Raw genomic sequence first — 19,386 nt, 5'->3', positions numbered from 1 at the left:
AAACCCCCAGTCCGGCATGGAGGAAAAAGCAAAATCAGGTAAAGCTGGCAGCCACCTGACTTAACCTTCCAGAGATTATCAAAGGTGATGTGCTACCTCTGAACCCAGCCAGGGGATTCCTTGTGTTTTCAGCCTTTTGTTTGGTGGGATGCCCTGACTGAAGATGGAGGGTTAGACAGTCACACATCATTCAAAATACTTGATAGAACATTAACAGCCACATGCTCAAGGAACAGGGACATAAATATGCACATGCAGTGTTACAGCCACAGCCTTTAGTTACATACATCAGCATTTTAAGGGAGGGAACCGGGACGGCTGCATTATGCATTCAAAAAGTGAAAATCGTCTTTTTACAAAGACATTTTCACATTTACAATATCTCCCCATTAACTATTCATCAATCATGACATTATTATGCTGACATCATCTCTTGAACGGTGATGTGCAGAGATGTGCGGGTTGCTACACTCTTGACTCTTCAGCATGCACATGCCTTACTTTTACAATGGTATCTCTTTTCTTCGTAATACCCTAAACGACCACGTGATAATTATGAACGCACAGGTCCTCGAGATCTTGAATTTAGTGTTCTCTTTTCCTCACATTGTAAGAAGTATTGAAGAGATTCTAAACCCAAGATCTGAGAAGACTGTGTGAATGAAAAGACAGAGGTTAAATATGCCACTTTTAAAGAATAAAGTCCACAGCAATTGGTTTCCACAATCAATTACAAAAATAAAAGCTACTTCTCTTAGAACTGCCTAAACTTCCCTAACGGTAGCAGCAGTAGCGATTTAGGCTTTCACTTGTGGTATTTAAACAGTTTCAGTGACGTCTTTCAAGAGGTTTTAGTCACATTACACATACCAAGGAAAAACTTTCACTGAAATTAACAGGATTCCCATAAAAATATGAGAAAAGGGTACAGCTTTTCAACTGTAGAGTTTTCTTTATGATTCTGGAAGTAAGCAGAAGATCTCGGTGCTCATAAGGGGTGCTGTGCTGTTGGACAGCGTGGCAGAGGTGAGGCCCCAGAGACAGTCGGAGCACCTCTGCAAAATGAATGGGATTTTTCCACCAACCTGGAAAATGATCGGGAAAAATAAATCCCATAGCAAATAAGATTAAAAACACCCCTATAATGTGTCTTCTGCTTTCAAAAACAATTGTAACAGAATAATTATCAATGTAAATTGGCTAGAGTTTCATCACTCCAAAGGAGTTGCATCGTTTGCATGACATCACACCCACACCTCATTAAAATCAACAGAGAATGCCAGATCAGTGTAAGTTATAGGCATTAAATATTATTTCAACTTTACGTACTCCACTGTTTCTTCTTTTGGCAGCTTAAATTGGACATTTAATTAATAAAATTATTTATTTTATGCTGAATTTAACCCAGTTTCTCCTGCAATTGCTGGACAACACTCAGTCTGGAGACAGAAAGCGGGAATTTAGAGACAATCTTCTGCCCTTCGAAAACCAAAGATCAAAGCTGAGGACTCTGTGAACATCCCTCAATAAAGCAGATCAATCACATTTTCAAATCAATAGTTGTTACTTGGTTGGGCAATATACTTATTAAGGTAAATTACTTTTTAGATCTTTTCCATATTGGTATCTCATACCAACCTAAATGTGAATTTTAGTGGAGTGGGACTTTGGAAATTAATTTATTGCTAAGGCTAAAAATATATCACTAATAATACACAAAAAAATAAGGCTTAGATAAGGCTCCCCAAATCCTGGAGGCACAAAGACTACCTCAAGAGTTAGCAGGAATTAAACCCAGACTGTAGAGACAAAAACATCTGAAAGTATTCACAAGAACTGAGCAAGCTCAGGTGCTAACTCCCTTTGCAGCATTAGAACATCACCAAGAAATGCCGAACCCGTGGTGCGCTTAGAAGGGAGCACCCCTGGACGCCAGTGGCAGCCCGCTCGCTTGCCATAGCAATAAGATTTTAAAAAAAAAAAATCTCCACTTGCAAGCAGACACAGCAGGAACACAAGGGATCATGCTACCCCAGAAAACAAATCCTCACACATACAGCGAAACACAAATACTTGGCACTATACAGAAGCGATACTAACTTGGCAGCGGTGTTGGTTATGACCTAAAAGAAGAGAAAGAGAACAAACAAGATCAAAACCAACCAAAGAGAAAAAATCAATAGTTTTTAGAGTGCAAAGGGCAAAATGTATTTACAAAAGGTTTCTAAAGCTTTTTCCAGACTATCTACAAATAAGAACAAAAAGTAAATGTGTGCCAGAAACCCCCAACGTGATTAAGAAAGGAAAAAACGTAGGGATTTAGTTGATCCGCTAGGACTTAGTAGGGTACCATGGCATTTTGGCTGACCCTTGCACATTATTTTATTGCTGTGCATCCCTAAAAGTACTATTATTAAAATGTATGGGGGGAGGGAGCGGAGGGAAGAAAAAAGCATTTGCAGAGTATATTCTCATCTGAAAATAGCAAATGAGTGGTAGAGATTATATTCTTCCCTCAGATACTAAATATTCAGGGATGAAGTCTGTTCTCCTCAGGCCACCCTCAGAGTTGGTATTGCAAGATTGATTTGTTTGGTCTTTTACATGCTGGAGAAAATCCAAAGAATATATTGGTAGATGTTTTAAGTCTAAAACAAAGGAAAATGCCTTTGTATTTAACAAACTATTGGCCTAAATCTGACTGTACCTATGTTATGCTAGCAGTGGTGTAAAACAATTTCAGAATAGTAATTCCTAATTTATTCCATGTGAAATGAAGCAAGTCCATGCATTATGTGGGGTTTGTTTTTTTTTTTGTTTTGGATATCCATATCAGGATATTTTTTCCATCTGGTATGGACACAGTATGAAAACAACATATGTTCTTGCTACATCCTGTTTTGCTGCATAAAGAAGAGGTGATGGTGGCTTGCACAGTAATTGCAAAGAAACACAATACAAAACTCAGCGTAGGCCTTACATGGGCCAGAGCTGGGAGCAATGAACGGATAGTGTGCTCAGACTGTAATGTTATATTATCTGCTAATAACTCTTTCTGTTGGTTGCACGAATAGCGTTAATGGACGATGACATTTATTTTAACTCAGTTTTTCCAAAGCTTACAATACCCATATTTTGCTCTTATATCCTTGGGTAAAGAGTAATTTGTCGTATTTTGCACAAAATAAGAAGGGAGAGAGTCCAGGATCAGTTAATAAACATTTCTTCTTATTTAGCTGCACAGAATGCTGTTGACAGAACTGGGCACTGAACCTTCCAACTTGCTGCTCTAACATTTCTGGATCTGGCATTGGTACAAAGTACCGGACAGCAATGTTATACTGTTAGAGTGACATTTAAAGTGGATTTGTCTCCTTCTGCTTTTGCCTTGCAGAACCTTTGATATTACTGCTTCTTCTTACACACAGTCCTTTTGCATTGGCTCACGTAGCTGCCTTTTTCATGATCAAAACCACCCTAATGAGCCAAAGCTGCAGTAAAGGCTTTGCACTTGTGCGTTTCCGTGGAAAAGCAATCACAGATCACCTTCTGCAGTTACTGCTCCTCAGACCCTCGGATTCGAGAATATTCTTCTAACTTTATAAATGCTACATTAAGCCAAATATATCAGTCTGTTACAAGGAACCAGTTGAGTTATATTAGGAACAAGCTGTAGCCTGTAAGCACATCAGTGATCCTATATCCATTTTAGGTATGTGCAGGACAGCTGGGCACTCATTTACAATGGAACCCAGGGTAATAGTATCATTTTCTGAAGTGGACTCTGATGCCTGCTTTAGTCTTCTAATCCAGGCCTCTGCCTTACACATAAAATAGTATTTTAAAGGCAGAACTACCATCCCTAAAATACACCTTAATTAGAGGAACCACTTGTTTGCATATAAAAATATGTTCAAAGATAAAAATCATTACATGCACGCACTAAGAACAGCTCAACAGCCACATGTCTCAGTAAAGATTTTTTAGATGTGAAGAAGAGCCTACTATAGCTTCCTTCAAAAAGAGTAAAGCTTCACTCCTCCTTACGTTTAGTATGTGATGAGAAAATTCTCTCCAGTTTAGAGCCACACATTGTTTTAGCTTGATTCTAAATACGGACAAGTATGAAACACCCCAACTTGCTGCTCACAGAGGTCACACAGTAAGAAGCTGGTAACCCAAGCCACCTGGCACGCACTTGCGGGACAGGTATTTACTGCCCTTGACCTACAATGTGAAAAATAACTTACACTGGAATGAAAAAGAACCACATGTTACAAGCTATGACTCACTCTTCGTATTTATTAATACCCCCCTTTCCAGAGCTTTCAGCACATCAAGTTCTACACTCTTAGCAGGCCACCTCTATTTTTCACCCTGAGCTAGGGTGGCAAAGCTTTAATGTAAAACCGTATCAGAGAAACAGACGCTTTGTTCTTCTTTGTAGATAAAGGAAATAATCTCAAAACAAATTTCAGCTTTCTGATCGGATTTTCCAAAGGGTTTAGCTAAACCTCTAGCAGCAATTCACACAATTAAGTTTAAATGATTTGGCGAAAAGGACACCAAATTGAGATACGAAATATACCTGAAGATCAATCCCCAAACCTGAATTTTCTTATAGCTTTTACCATACTGCTAAGTGCACGTTCATGAATGCATAATAAATTCACAGTTTTGGAGCACCATACTTTCACAATCTTTACACAGCATTTTGTGTTGTACTGTGTGATAAAAATGTCCGCAGCGAAGTCCAGGGCTGATTTTGCAGAGCTCACAGAGCTCTCCTTGTATGCTTTTTCACATATATCAACAATGAGATGAAGACTATCACGGATGATACCGATTCCCAAAGTAGTTACAGGTTCGATGTTTCCCTCCACAGAGCAGTAGGAAAGATGCCTCTCACTTCATGGGTAATGCCCAAGTGGGAGCAGGAATGACAGGATTATTGAACTCTGAATTTTCTCTGCATGTAAACAGAGATGTACAATTCCCTAAATCTCAGGGGAATTACCTGAAAAGACACATGTACTTAGTAGCTCTGGGTTCTTTCATCTTTACAGTGTGTTCCTGGGCTGCAGGATAAGGGCTGGATTTTTTAACAGAAGATTTAGATGATTTCTCATAAATTTTCTTATTTGTTCATCAGTGCTACAGACATTATAGGCAGCAATTCCCTAAAATTTTGTTCAAACTAAAAAAGAATAAATCTCAGATGGTCATTCTAAGGTAGAACTTTCCTCTGTAGTTCAGTGCACTGCCACAGGCACACACTAATATGTGCACGTATACGGGTGACATAAAACATGAAAAAGCAGCAGAGTGAAGACAGGGAAGTGTTTTCTGCAGGGACACCTTTTTTGCACCCCAACAATCACTGTCATATTAAGTAGTCCTATCGCAGCGCCCTCTGGAACCAATAGAATGGTCCACGCTGACTTGGGTGTGTGATGGATGCAGCTTTGCTGTAATTTTGATAATGAAGAAATAGTCAGAATGCTGAGCCAGCCAAAATACAGCCCCCTCACCCTCACCCTTGCAGATGTTAAGGAGGGTTGTGAAGATAGTGAGATACACTCCCAGGAAACTCTGCATATTGAAATAAGACAAGGATTAGTTTTCCTCAAGAAAACTGTTAATTTAGAGAGAAGCATTCTGAGGTTTATTTTGCTGATCTTGCTTACTAACCAAAATTATTTTCTTTTAAACACTAAGTGCCTTTCTTAATTATCCAGCATGAGAAGGGATGATAGGAATTTTTCAGATAAGTTAATTAAGATTGTTAACGTTGAGTGCTCAAGAGAGTTACAATGAATCATCTAAAACGCTTGAATCATCTAGAGCATGTGTATGTGCTCCTTTGTAAGGGTAAAATAGCCTTACTTCGCTACAACTTAAAACCCCCTTGGTTTTACTCTTGCAAAGGGCTTCTGCAATGGGATATAAAGTACTTGAAAATATGCAGTTGCTATCAGACCCCGAGTGGATTGTCTCAGTTTTCTGTTTTTCCTCATACAGCCAAGTCCCTAGTGTTGAAAGTACACTTTTCCCGATATTCATAAGAAGAAATTTATCTTCATTTTAAATAAACAATAATAAATTAACGATTTGTTTGCAAATTAATACATGAAGGCAGAAAAAAATAGAAAAGCCTGTTTCTCATTGCTTTTTCTCACTTACTGTAGTCCAAGCTCCTCGCTTCACGAACCTACTAATAAAAGAGTTGATCTGCAATACTGAAAACCTTGACAGCAAGGGATCAAACTGTCTGGGTAGTATCTAGAGATCATTCCTTGTTCTCAGGAGTTAAGTGCAAAGCTAATGGATGTGAGACAGACAATGTTCAAACCAGAGGATTAGAAATATTGCAATTTTGACCCATTTTGCATAGGAAAGCCAATACATTAAAGCAGGAATTATAGTGGGACACTCCAGTAGACTAGCATGTCAGATTTGCTGCTCAAAGCAATTTCTCTTTAGGACAGTACCAAAGCTCAGATCTGTTTTATAGTAGCTTCTGTAATGGCCGGCAGTGATACTTATTTCTATGAGACTATACGCATTAGTTTAAATCACTAAATGCCAGAACCCTGAGATGATCACAGTTACTTCGGTCACAGTGTTCCTCGTCATGCTCTGGTGCCTATTGCCAATCTATATTACCATTCGGATACCAAAGACCAAGAGTTATTCTGTAACGGTACTGTGTACATGTTTTGGGGGGTACTGGAAAATTTAATGATTGTTCCAGACCTTAATCAAGATTACTGGACAAATGAACCATAGGGTAGGTACTATTACATTCATTTTTCAACAAATCCATTACTTATTGAAATATTAAATATTTTAGCATGTTACCTACCCTCTAGGAAGTCCACCTTCCGAAGCCCTTCGGTTGAGACTTAATTTATGCATCTCAGCCATTTCCCTTAGAGTCTCTGCTGAGTAAAGGCCAATAGGGTTGTTATACTGCCTTGCAGGGCTCAGCTGGTGTAAAGGACTATTGCCATCAGTCAATACAGGGCTTAGTTTTGAACCTAGATTACTCTTTGCAGGTGAAATATCAGGAGTCACAGACTGAGAGGACATGGAAGATCTAACTGTGGTAGTCTTTAAGTAGGAAGAGCTATTTGAAAAGCTGATCTCTTGCTTGTTGAGGTAGCCTGAAAACGTTCCATTGGCTGCTAAAATACTACCCATAGGCCCAGTCGCCGTGTTAGTTAGAGGGCTGAAGGTTGTTCTGTTGCCATTGATTTCCCAAGCAGGTTCCTGTAGTAGCAAACATGCAGGCCAAGAAAAGAAAAAAAGAAAAGAGCAATCATAGAACACATGCAAAAATAACATATCTGCAATTACTGCTTTCTAAACATATTGATAAACTTGCAATAAATAGATTGGGGCCAAAGCATCCAATCCTTCAGGGAAGATTTTCAACACAGAAATGCATTGTTTCAAAATAAGGAAGCAAAACATACTCAGGCATTTTTTTACTGGGTTTTAGTTGAAATCAACTAATAAAGCTTAACATTAAAGGAGCATTTGCTACTAGTCAATCTCTTAGCAATGATTTTATATAAAGACAATACTCTCCATTAATTTCTAGGATAATAAAGAAATCTTAAAAAAATGTCTTCAGGTCAGAATCATTTGAGATAATATACAAACCAAAGAGTCAATGTCATTTTTATAAAAACATAATGATTCTGAACCACACCATTCTATTTTCCATGAGTACACTTCAAGTTATTGAAGCCCACACGTTGCATTGCTTTCATAGGCTCTGGATCATGCTAATTAGGCCATGCAGCATGGTTAGCAGATAGACCAACAGGACTCGAGAACAGGTACTGCTCAGCAGAGAGGACACTTCTATTCTGACCATTTCTGCATAATTTCCACTTGAAGGAATGTGTGCATGAGAATGTAGATGAGTGTATGATCCTACAGTCATGTCCCAGATAATATTCCTAACTAGGACTGCAGGATGGATTGGCTTAGTCAAAGTACATAGGAATCTCTCCTGCAATAGATATACCCATAGAAGTCTGTGCTGGTGCTCAAAATAGAAACATTCTACCCAAATCTCATCCTGGAAAAATGCAGTACTATGTTTCAGTTTCGTAAATGATTTGCTATTACTGCAGCTTAGCGAAACCAAAATAAAAGATAATATCAAAAAAGAAAAACACTGCTTTTTCAGCAACACAATGCAGGAACTAAGTTGTCACATGAGTTCTGAGGAAGTTCCATGTAAAACTTCTGTGCTTGTGTTGCCTAAAACACCCTATCACCGCTTTAAGCTCGTTCTGGAGCAACACCATCTAAATCCCAAGGACTGGAGGGTACTCAGTACTTTGCGAGAAGCTCTATACCTTTTGGAAGTCCGCCTACCTGCAGTATGGACAATTTTATCAAAGAGGAATACAAACTTCATTTTCAGGAGGGCATTTTATACCTTTATTCTCAGTTTTCTTATTCTTCAAATTCTGAAGTCTCAGTGACCAGAACATGAATAGCAAGACTCTAATATTGATTATTTTTAACATCTCTCTAATATTGTGCTTTGAACCTAGCACCCTGAGTGCTGGAACTCATCAGCACATGTTTCAAAGTAATGAATTATATAGTTTCAAAATCTGCTTTATTCTTCACTTCTGTTTGTCTGTAGTTATGTGCGTTGGATAAAACTATAAGTGAAGTACCCAACAAACCATTTGAATGTCTGGCAATTTACAGATTTCTCTAGAGCCACAGTATCAATTTGTAGTTTATCTCAGAAGCTCCTGGCTCCAGCCTAACTTGGGCTACATTGCTTTTGCTACAGGAGAAGGACGACTTCAGCCTCTCCCTCTGGCCTTAGATACGCTGCAGCTGTAAATGGTACCCAGATGCCATGATGCTCACAGCTAAGAGGCCCACCAGTAATGCTGGCAGCGTGCTGCAGTGCAGCTCTGGGGGGCAGGGACAGGCAGGGGACATTGTCCGGAGGAAGGGATGGAGCCCACAGTCTGCCCTCAGTGACAGCCAGTACAAGAGCAGGTGGTGCCCTGCAGTGACATTTTGCCTCATTTGGGCTGGCACTGCTTCGGTTGCCATCTTTAACACCTTATGCACATTTCCCCCTTAGCCTCGCATGAAACACAGGGCTGAGAATAATTTTGCTTCTGATTTTCTACTTTTGCTGGTATTGGTTATCATTAATGTCATTTACTGATTTTGATACAAAGATTCACTAGAAAGATAAAACATTTTATGTTCTCCTCTTGGGTTTTTGTATACTGCATATTTAAGTTTTGAGAGATTACATTTGAAAAGTCAAGATAATATGCCCTGATTAATTAAAATTAATTGCAAAAAAAAACCCCTAAAGGACTAAGGATATAATTAATCGTAACATTAAATAAATTTAAGATGTTTTGAATCAAAAATGTAAGGCGGATAAGATGAACTGAGAACATTTTTCTTAGTACTAAACAGGAAGAGATTTTAGCTGGCATTAATAGCTCCCTGAGGCTGTAGAAATAGATAATCCTAAAAGCGTTTTTCAGACTATGCCTTTTTAAGTAAATACATTTGCATTACATACTTCAGTCATTACACCCTGACACAGAAAACAGCAAACAACCAACCTTTAAGTGGCCTACTGCAAGCTTCCAAGTATCATTAAACAAACAGAAAACCGGGATTCTCTCTAAAAACGTGTTGTAAAAGAAGCACAAACGCACAAGGCCATGTTCATAAATTAAGCCACCACTTGTGCAAATGAGCGTTACATGCTAACGGAGAGGGACAAAACAAATACTAAAAAAACCCCCACAACAACCAGAGGCAATAGAGAACAGGAGGGATATGCCAGAGTTATATTTGTTACCCTGAAAACTCTGCGGCTTTTATCTAAGTTAACTGTGGGTTTCCTTTCTAAATACCCTTACAAAAGGACATGCAAGGAGATCTGATTACAAAGTATCAGTTTCACCTGCTAATGAGAGAAATGCCAACTATTTCCTTAATCCTAGTGCATTTTCATAGTTTTGGCATTCCTGGACATTAACAGTAAGCAAAGGGAAAATTACAGGACCACCATAAAAATGGTGGTTGATTTTGCTCACCTTTATGACATGAATGGAGTTTTGGTGTCACACCTCAAACAATTTCTAGCTGGAGTACCTGCATGCTGGTAACTCAACACTAGAATTCCTAGGAACCCAGCAGTGCCAGGTTAGCATTCTCCATTCTGAGCTAGTATTTAAGGTAGTTGTAAGGTAGGTAGTTGTTTTCCCTGTGTTGGGAGTAAAGGGATGAAACGGGAAGTGTCCAAGAGAGCAGCTGTGTAACTTCTTCTAAAGAATTACTGCCCAATAATCAGCTTATTTAGCTTTTTCCTTTTGTGATTGACAAAGAATCTCTCATTCAGTTTATTCCTGGTAGGATATTTTAGAATTTTTTTTCTCCAGTTCAGTGGCAAAACCAGATCAATGCAGCATTTCTGAATGTGAAGGTCAAATTTCTAATACTGAGCAGCAGCACGGCTTTTAGCATTACAGCACATGAAACGCAGCCAAGAGTAACAAACGTTCCCCTGTTTCCCATCTCTCTCATCCCATCCTGTTTCAGCCTCTGCGGCTGGAAAAGCAAGCTACGTTTCAACCTATGCAAGTGCGATGCTACGCTTCAGGCGACCAGAAGGGGAGGCTCTGACACTGAGCAATGGGCTTCTTCCCTGAGAAAGATGTGATCCTGCAGCAATCCCTTACTACGAGGGGAAAACTGCGTTTTAATTTCCCTGTGTTATGTCAGTGAATGAGCTTAAAACTCATAAATGTAGAGGGGTCTCAAACATTTGGGAGTAGAAGGAAGCTATGAATCAGCTCAATTTCAGTTCTGAAATACTAGTCTTCTTTTCTTTATAAATATTCAATTTCTGTGAAAGGCAAATGCTCCTTTGTATATATCAGAGAAGTGAGAAACAAATTTATATTGGAAGACACAATATCAGTTTTTCCGGTCCTTTTCCTTTGACAGCCCACGTTCTATTTACCTACTGCTATGACACTATGACCATACAGCCTTTATACACCTTTTGCACTTCTGGGAGAACAATTTTAACGCTATACTAATGAATTTGACCACCCAATGTGCCTGAGAAGCAATTGTTACTTTGAACTTTTTATAGAAAGAAGGAAATGGAGGCACCATGGCATTATATGACTCTGCTCAGAGACATCCAACAAATAGCTTTTGGCTCAGCCAGCTCTTCCACCCTATGCTTTGCTTAAAAAGTCAGTAATTTCCTTCATCTGTTTTCTCTTAGCCACATAGGTTCCCAAATTTGGCAGGAAACAAATCATAAGCATTACAAGATCGTCGCTGGGACTCTGAAATAAGTGTGTTCAGTACTCCTTCATAAAGAGGAAAACACATAGTCATATTATTAAAATTAACGAGGCTATCTTAATACCTTTATGCCAAGGGACAAACATTAAACCTATGCAACCTATGCTTAGCCTTAAACCTTCAGCCTGAACATTCTGTACTGCACTGAGCTGAATCTTCACCTGTGGTTGTCCTCGCCCTGAAAAGCTGCAGGAACGCACTGGCTGATGATGGCTTAGTTTCAATCCTTGGATTCATGACTACTCTTCTTGCTATTTGAATGCTTTCAGCATTAGTTATGCCCTTTCCTCCAGCTACACCATACCTGTGCAAAAGACTGGACTAAATCATTTGACTAAGTAAAAAAGATTTGACTAAATGAAAATTGTTTCAGATTTGAGATTAATGTCAGGTAAAGAAATAATAAAACTGCAAATCAAACTTTTACTTCCAATAATAGCCCTACAGCTCAATTGATGCCGTACTTATGGTTGCAGAACCTGTGTCATCCATAACATCGATCAGCTCAAGAAAGGAAGGAGAGAACGTGTGTTACTTGTGGAATGTAGAAAAATTTCTATCATGGTGAAGAACTCTGGGGTTTTTATACTTTCCTTACATCTTTTCAAAAGAACGTATGCTTATTTTTCTAAAGCACAAAAACCCATGACGACCACAGTCGAAGAAATACATGCTTGAAAATTAGTGGAAGCTGCAATCAGATCAGCAATAATGGACAAGGGAATTTATGGTTTAAACCAGACACTGAACTTGCACATGCAGATTTTTAGCTAACATTGCCATGCCTTAACCTTGACTCAGAGAAAGGTGAGAATAACTTCTCTCGATGTTTGAGGAAACACTGTTGTGACTGTCTGGTAATGTAGCTTTTTGCTGTTTTTTGAAATGCAATCGAATTAATTTCATGTGAACCATCAGAGCCTAAACACTGTCAAGCAGTGATGTGGAGGTGACAGCTTCTGCCTATGTGTCACAGAATTCTTCATTTCTACAGTGGTACTGTTACTAGAAATAATAAAGGGACAAGGAAAGAAACCTTGATTTTTAAAATATATTTGCTATAACATACCTTATTGTAACATCCCCATACCTCTGTTTATGTCGGTAATGACTTTTTATTCTGGATTTTGAGACCTCTCCAATGGTTCAATGCCTTCATTCCCTTCCAAACCAAGCTCGGAGAAGATTATTTTCTTCAGTTAAAAACTACCGTTGTCTACTAATGTATACTAGAGACATAAACGTCACACCTCTTAACCTGCAAAGGGCCCCCCACTCCAGCACTCTACTGCTACCTCTTACCCCTGAGCCAAAGACCCTACACCTGAGAAGACCTTTCTGAATACTGATAGATACCCTATTCCCCACCATACCTTCTCCTAGATGCCACCTTTTTCTTCCAGAAAGAAAAAATCTCTTTTCCAGCTGCAAGTACTGCCTGTAGTCCATTCAGAATAGGCTGCCTGCAACAGCTCCTATAAACCTTTCCCAAGCACCAATGCACAGAGTGCTTAGGTGTGAGACAACACGCTCTTGGAAAAGGGTTGAGTCCTTTGATCCTCATCTCTCACTGAAGGGTTAAAATAGGAAATGTAAAGTGACTTTATAGCTTTCATGCCAAAGGCAGTTTTAGTACCTTGAAAAAAACCCTACAGTGTATGGAGTTAACTTTTCTATAGGGTTGGTAGTTAAGGTAGAAGAATTTTCTGTGATAAACAGCTTTGAATACCTATGGCAGTAATTTTAAAATTGGCACTTGCCAGGGAAGAAATGTACCTAATACAGAGTCATGAAAATCTGTTGTATAAAAGCTTTGATGTGCCTGTGGTGGAAGTAGGCAAATTTGTCATGCCTGCAGGGGTGCTACTGAGGGTCCCAAAAGATAGTTGTCAATCTGTTGGTGAATAACTCTGAAGAGACACGTCTACTTGCTGCCTTGAAAACTAACAGCATTCGGTGTAGTTCTCAAGGGAAAATAAGTACTCTCTCCCCCTTCCTGCCCCTGTTACTTTGTTGGTGCAGCTGAACACCAGTCTAACTAAAATAACGATCCATTGGTTTTGTTCTAGGAATTTCACAGTACTGTTTGGTGACCCTTCTAATAATTTTCTCCAAGTTAACGTTTATAAAATCATGATATAAGCAGAAACAACTCAAGCAAGATAAATTCTCAGTTTCATCTTCCCTTGCCAAAAAGTTTACAAGATCTGGCATGAAATAATATTATTTCTGTCTCAGCTAATAAATAGCCAGACAAGTTCATTTTAAATTTGACAAAATAAAATTGCATCAGATTATTCTCCCCAAGTACGTTCTCTTCTGTTAGTTTGAACATATTTGCAGTGTTTACAGGGATGATGTTATCTTCTGAGCTCTGAATTTGGAAAGCATGATGTTTATAAAAATTACTTAAAATTGATCTGTGGAAGTCACAACTGCCAAAACCAGTAGAACATCACCTAATTCCCCATGTATTTTGATCTTCAGTGTTTTTTTATTTATACTACATGCTAGGGCGGAAACTGACACTCACAGGAGGGGTAAAGTTGCAGCAATGGAGATTTCACCTCCTCTCCATTTATCTAGCTAAATGCATCAGCAATACAAATGTCCTACCCAGTGCTTGAGCCTAAGGATATATGCCATCTTTCGGGTATCCTTGCATCTCAGTGCCTCCAAGGATACAGATGATGAGTTGCCAGGTACAGTCAATAAATGCTGTTTATTCTAATATGACCATTTATTTTATGGAAGATGCCGAGCTTTGACAACAGAAACCAAGCATCCATTTCCTCTGCCACTTGCTGTTATTCATTAAATTGACTTATCCTCTTTATTTGTTATTCTCATGTCTTTTGAATAATGTCACAAGAATGCAATATGATGCAAGGTTTCAAATGCCCTAATGTCCTCTTTTCCAAATCAGTGCCTTTTCAGTTGTTGTCAGGGTTTGGATACACTGAGGCACAGTACTTTCAGAAGCTTTGGTAGCGTTTTGCGGCCTAGATGAAAACAAACTGTTCAGAACAGATTAGACCAGATCACATCAGAGGACAGCTGGATGCTTTGGTTCTGCTAATCAGAAATTAGCAAAATACAGATCACTGATTCATTGCATTGTGGCAGTTTTGCTGCCTGTGCATTCATTCAATATTTACTTATTTGGGGTGAGCAAAAGCTATTTCCTGTAGTAGGTATTTGTCTTTCACCACAGTAGATAAAAATAGTATTAACTTCGGCTGAGGAGAAACGTGTCACATACCTTCTGGTGGGGAATTACAGCCCTGGGAGAGTCAATTCTGGGTGCTGTGGTTGAAACTGGCACTGGACGTTTAGATCTGGCAACCCAAAAAACAAGAGAAAAAAAGATTAGCAATCTGGACTCCTATTTTTCAGCTCTAATTTCACACAAAAATGCTGCTTCATCAAGAGTGAAAGCTAAGGATAGCTGAGACTTTCTCTAGTGATCATCGTGCTTTTTCTACATCCTCATTTATAAAGGTCTCAAACATGTGAAAAGGTTTGATACCGTTTCTCTGAATGATGAAAAGCCACCATTTACAGAAGCAGCCTCTGACTTGGGAGATCATATGTTTTCCAGTACCTAGTGACAAACTGCATTTTCATAGGTGACAATCAGCCACAACTAGATAAATTCAGATTTGGGCAGCACTCTAGAAAAAGAGACTTAAAACTGTCTTAAAACGCAGAGACTAAATGTAGGTACTGAGGCATCTCAAGATCAAGCCCCCAAAAGATTATTATTTAATAGGTTAAACTTAACCTCTCTGCAGGAAGAAACATGGGCTTCATTTCAGACAATTTACTTTCAAAAGGAGCAGATCACTACTGAATTAACCACACTCCACCCCAAATGCCTGCCTTTCACCCGTATTTGACAAATATATGTACATGGTCCTTTAAAAAACAAAAATAAACCCCATGAAAATGCTTTCAAAACACAGTTTGCCCTTTCATCGGAACATTAAAAAGCAAGCACAGTGACAAATGCTAACTGAAGCACTCTAGGATGCTCAGGTAGGTGAAGATGTATTTGTGGGTGGTGTTGTGAGAACCTACATAACGCTAAACATCCCCCTGAAATCCTTCCAGTACACATGGGATCACCAGAGAAAATGAAAAGAATGTAAATATAGTCAAAAGAATCACAATTATACCATTAATATCCTACTGTCAACCTATAGATCAGGATTATGCCTAGAATTCTCCTCTTGAAAAAGTACATTTCAAAATTAAGACAGGTACAAAAATGAAATAAAATTACTTAAAAGCATACAAACCAAGCAGAAGTGATGGAGACGTTCAGAATTGTTTGCTTTAGGCAGGAGATGACTATGAGGAGATGTTACAGAGGCTCAGAAAATAATGAATGGTAGAAAAAGGGAAATAAAACTATATTCCTGGACATTGAGTGAAATTGAAAAGCCAACATATATAAGATTTATAAAGGCAAACATTTTTTCCTAGAGTACTTGATCAACCTGAGGTGAATCTCATTGTTACAAGACATCATTGAGACTATGAGAGTAGCAGGATATCAGAAAGGTTTAGATATTTATACTTAGAACAAAAACCCCAACACCTGCTTCAGACTGGGCAAAAATAAGTAGCCATACAGATTCTCATTTTTCATGGCGCAACTTAAAAGACTGATAGTAGAAAACCTTCTGTGTTATGTTCATTATTTCCTTACTGAGGGCTGTGTTGCTCTTTCCTCTGAAATACTTACCAGTGGCATCTATCAGCGACAGAAAGCTGAGCTAGACAAAAATGGGGCTCACCCATAGTGGCAATCTCTGCATTAATACCTGGCTTCATGTTGAGCTGTGTATTTAGCTTTAGCTGCCACACATAAAGTATTTCCACAAGCAGGAGTAAACAAACAAACAAAAAAAACTAGGAAAAAGGAGTAATCCTTACAGGAACTGGAAGATTTCCATATAGAAGATACAGAAATTATGCTCCTTTGAGAGCTGAAAACAAAGATGATGCAATAGATGCCTCCCTCACAACGAGATGCTAGGACAATGAACACCCTTTGAGGAAACGGTGAAAACTGACATTCTGTTAAACAATAGGTAATTAACCTGTGACATTCACTGACAAAGTATGCCTGAAACAAGAGGCTAGAAAATTGTAAATGGCACTAACGTTGAGACTCACAGTTGGAACACATCACAATATGCTCCCGAAGACATAATTATCTGAGAAATATATACCTTCAAGTTCTAAGAACAAGAGCTAACCACTAACTGCCTAGAACAAACTTTCCTCTGGTGAGTTACTAACTGAACTTCCCTCAGGAGTGAGTGTGTCCCCTTCCTCCAACCATTTTAGCTTAAAAAGAGAAACAATAAATCATATTCATGAGACAGGCACATGTATCAAGAAAGACAGCAAAAAAGAGAAAGAAAAAAAATCAGCTGCAGCCCAGAACACAGAGTTGCTGAAAATTGACAGTGACAATTTATGAACAGACAAAGATTTAGGGGCAGATTCCAATCCTCCTTCCATTGGTGTCATTTCTGAGTACACCCAGTTATTTCTGTGAAGTTACACAGGGGGACCTGCACATACTCAAGACCACAGCCGGGCAGAGCAGGCACTACATGTCCCCTCTGCTCTGCTCACTGATCATGAATCTTAGTGCCAAATTTGCTCAGCACTGTAAATGTTGCTTCTCAGGTACAGAGGTATAGCAAACAACCACACACTGCATCTTTGGTGCATAAATGGAAAATATTTGTATTGCAGCAAAGGAATTTATTTACCAGACTACTCCATCACTTCTGCTCTTTATTGTATGTCTATTTTTCCTCATTCATTATCCGACCGCAGAAGATGATGTTAAAAAACTGTATTTATTCCACACCACTGATAAGCTACATCTGTCATTCACAGTGCTACCCAACCAAGATTTTTATTTCACACCAACTTTGACGTTTCAAGATGTTACTTTATAACAATGAAGTTCGTACATAACTCTGCCCTGGACATTTATAGCTTTGATATTTAAAAACAGAATGATGAGGCTTGCTAGGTTTAGCAGGGGCTTGCACCAGAGGAGAGGGCAGAAGAGGTGAAGTCAATTTGTGGAATGAAAGTGTATGCACTTACAGAATAAAGTGATTATTTACATAAGAGCCATTACTCCTCCGGGGAAAACATCTGCAAGTTCAGGACATTTTTTTCCTCCCTCTTTTGCTAGATGAATCAGATCCTGCGGCAACACAAGGCTGCTTTTCGGGTGATGACGGTGCTGTTGTAAACATGTGTGTCCAGGTTTACATTTTAATCCATTGATTGCAAAATTATTTTATTCCAAACATTCTGGGAGTGTACTTGCTTAGCAGGGCTATGAGGAGGATGAAAGTCCAAATTGCACAAATGACTGATTATTTTAGATTTGACGTTGAAATGTTCTACCAAGTTTGTTCTCCTGAAGCAATTAATTTGATTTCAACTCTTAGATATTTTCTTCTATATTTTCAAAATTAAAAATGGAAACAAAAACCTCATTTCCAAATGAAAATTCAAAACAGTTTTAATGATGATGAAATACATCATTCTGGTATTCTTTAAATTCCCTTCCTTTCCACAGACAGATCTCCCCTCTCCCTCAGTACTGGTTCTCTTTCTTAATGAAGTTCAAAAATGAGATGGATGTAGTTTTGTAAAGCAGTTCAATTTTGATAGCACTGCTGACATGGCTGTCAAAATTTTAACTTGTTCCCACCTACCTGAATATATCTTTAATTGAAGAGCGCTTGACTTCAATCCTGGTATCTTTGCACTCACAATAAAGATTCATTAGGAGTCAGCTGCATTAGGAGGAGCTGCCTGCCTAAGGAAGGGCTGCAGGAGAGTTCTGTAATGTACTATCAGTTTAACCAGTGTCCTCAGGGGAGCACAATACCGTAACTTGCAGAGAGGTGGCATGATCAAAGAGATAAAAGCTCTTTTTCACTTCATGTAGCTTTTTTTTTTATATATTTCACACCTTCACCAGTCAGTGTCTATATTCTCTTTTCTAATTCTCAGAACAGCCAAATCAACATTTCTTTTCTTACAGTAAGCTTTTGCTTTCGTTTTGTTACACACGAGCACTTACACCTTGTTGAGCATCGTCATAATTGTATCTTAATATTTCAAACACTAGAAAATGAAAAGGGGTTAAGTGCATGCAAAGGTAATAAAACAGATTAAATTAGCGTTAGAAATGCTTAGAAAACATTTCACATACTTTACTTATCACCTAACTGAAACGGAGTCATTCTGGAGTGGAGTGGGTGAGCACATAGCAGGATGAAAAACAACAGAGCATGTAGAACTGGGCTTCTGAAATATATCTGTTTTAATGCAATTAATATTAGAGACAATTTGGTAGGGGCTGGGGGAAGAGACATAAATGGGACAGACTAAATATTACTCGTGGTTATCAATTTGAGGCGTCCATTTATTAAGTGCTAAGATCAGTAATGGGTCAGTTAAATCTTCAGCTAAACAGTGAATTAAGTCACCAAACAGAAGCTTCTTCCTGTTTGTAAGTCTTGCACAGAAAATCTTGAGTCTTTTGATACCATGTTTTAATTCTCTAAGCCCTGGCTGGGACATCAGCAAACAGTCTTAGTGACTCCAATGAGGATCACAAAGACAAAACCTTGAACATTTCACAGTACTTCAGATATAACTGCGATCACTTTGGGGCTAGGATGAGTCCTACTTTTCCTCTCTCAGGGTATCATCTGTGCCTGCAATAAAATTGAAAAGTATTTCCATCAGCAGTTTTGCTCTCTATATATCAATGGTGAATGCAAATATTAGCATTTGGCTGGATGACTGATTTGTTAATTATTTCCCTGCATTGTGCTGCACTCGGATTGCAAGACAGGCAATTATGCTTTCCAGACCTAATGTTCATACCCACAGAAATATATGGACAAAAACTTCTTATGCATAAGCGGCACC

The 19,386-nt window shown here is 38.7% G+C and overlaps 1 protein-coding gene across 4 annotated transcripts in view; it reads right to left on the bottom strand.

Annotated features, from left to right (window-relative positions):
* Positions 1–19,386, bottom strand: part of LDB3 (LIM domain binding 3) — a 131,560-nt gene that overhangs the window by 60,432 nt on the left and 51,742 nt on the right. For all 4 annotated transcript variants that reach the window (XM_075109755.1, XM_075109752.1, XM_075109754.1 and 1 more), the window contains exons 4-5: positions 14,660–14,735; positions 2,101–2,123 (exon numbers count right to left, since the gene is read on the bottom strand). In XM_075109755.1, the coding sequence (XP_074965856.1) occupies positions 2,101–2,123; positions 14,660–14,735 (99 nt within the window). The remainder of the gene's footprint in view (positions 1–2,100; positions 2,124–14,659; positions 14,736–19,386) is intronic.

This window comes from Phalacrocorax aristotelis, chromosome 14 (assembly GCF_949628215.1).
Source record: "Phalacrocorax aristotelis chromosome 14, bGulAri2.1, whole genome shotgun sequence".
Taxonomy (NCBI): domain Eukaryota; kingdom Metazoa; phylum Chordata; class Aves; order Suliformes; family Phalacrocoracidae; genus Phalacrocorax; species Phalacrocorax aristotelis.
The sequence above is the reverse complement of the archived record's forward strand: the minus strand, read 5'-3'. Positions and strand labels throughout refer to the sequence as shown.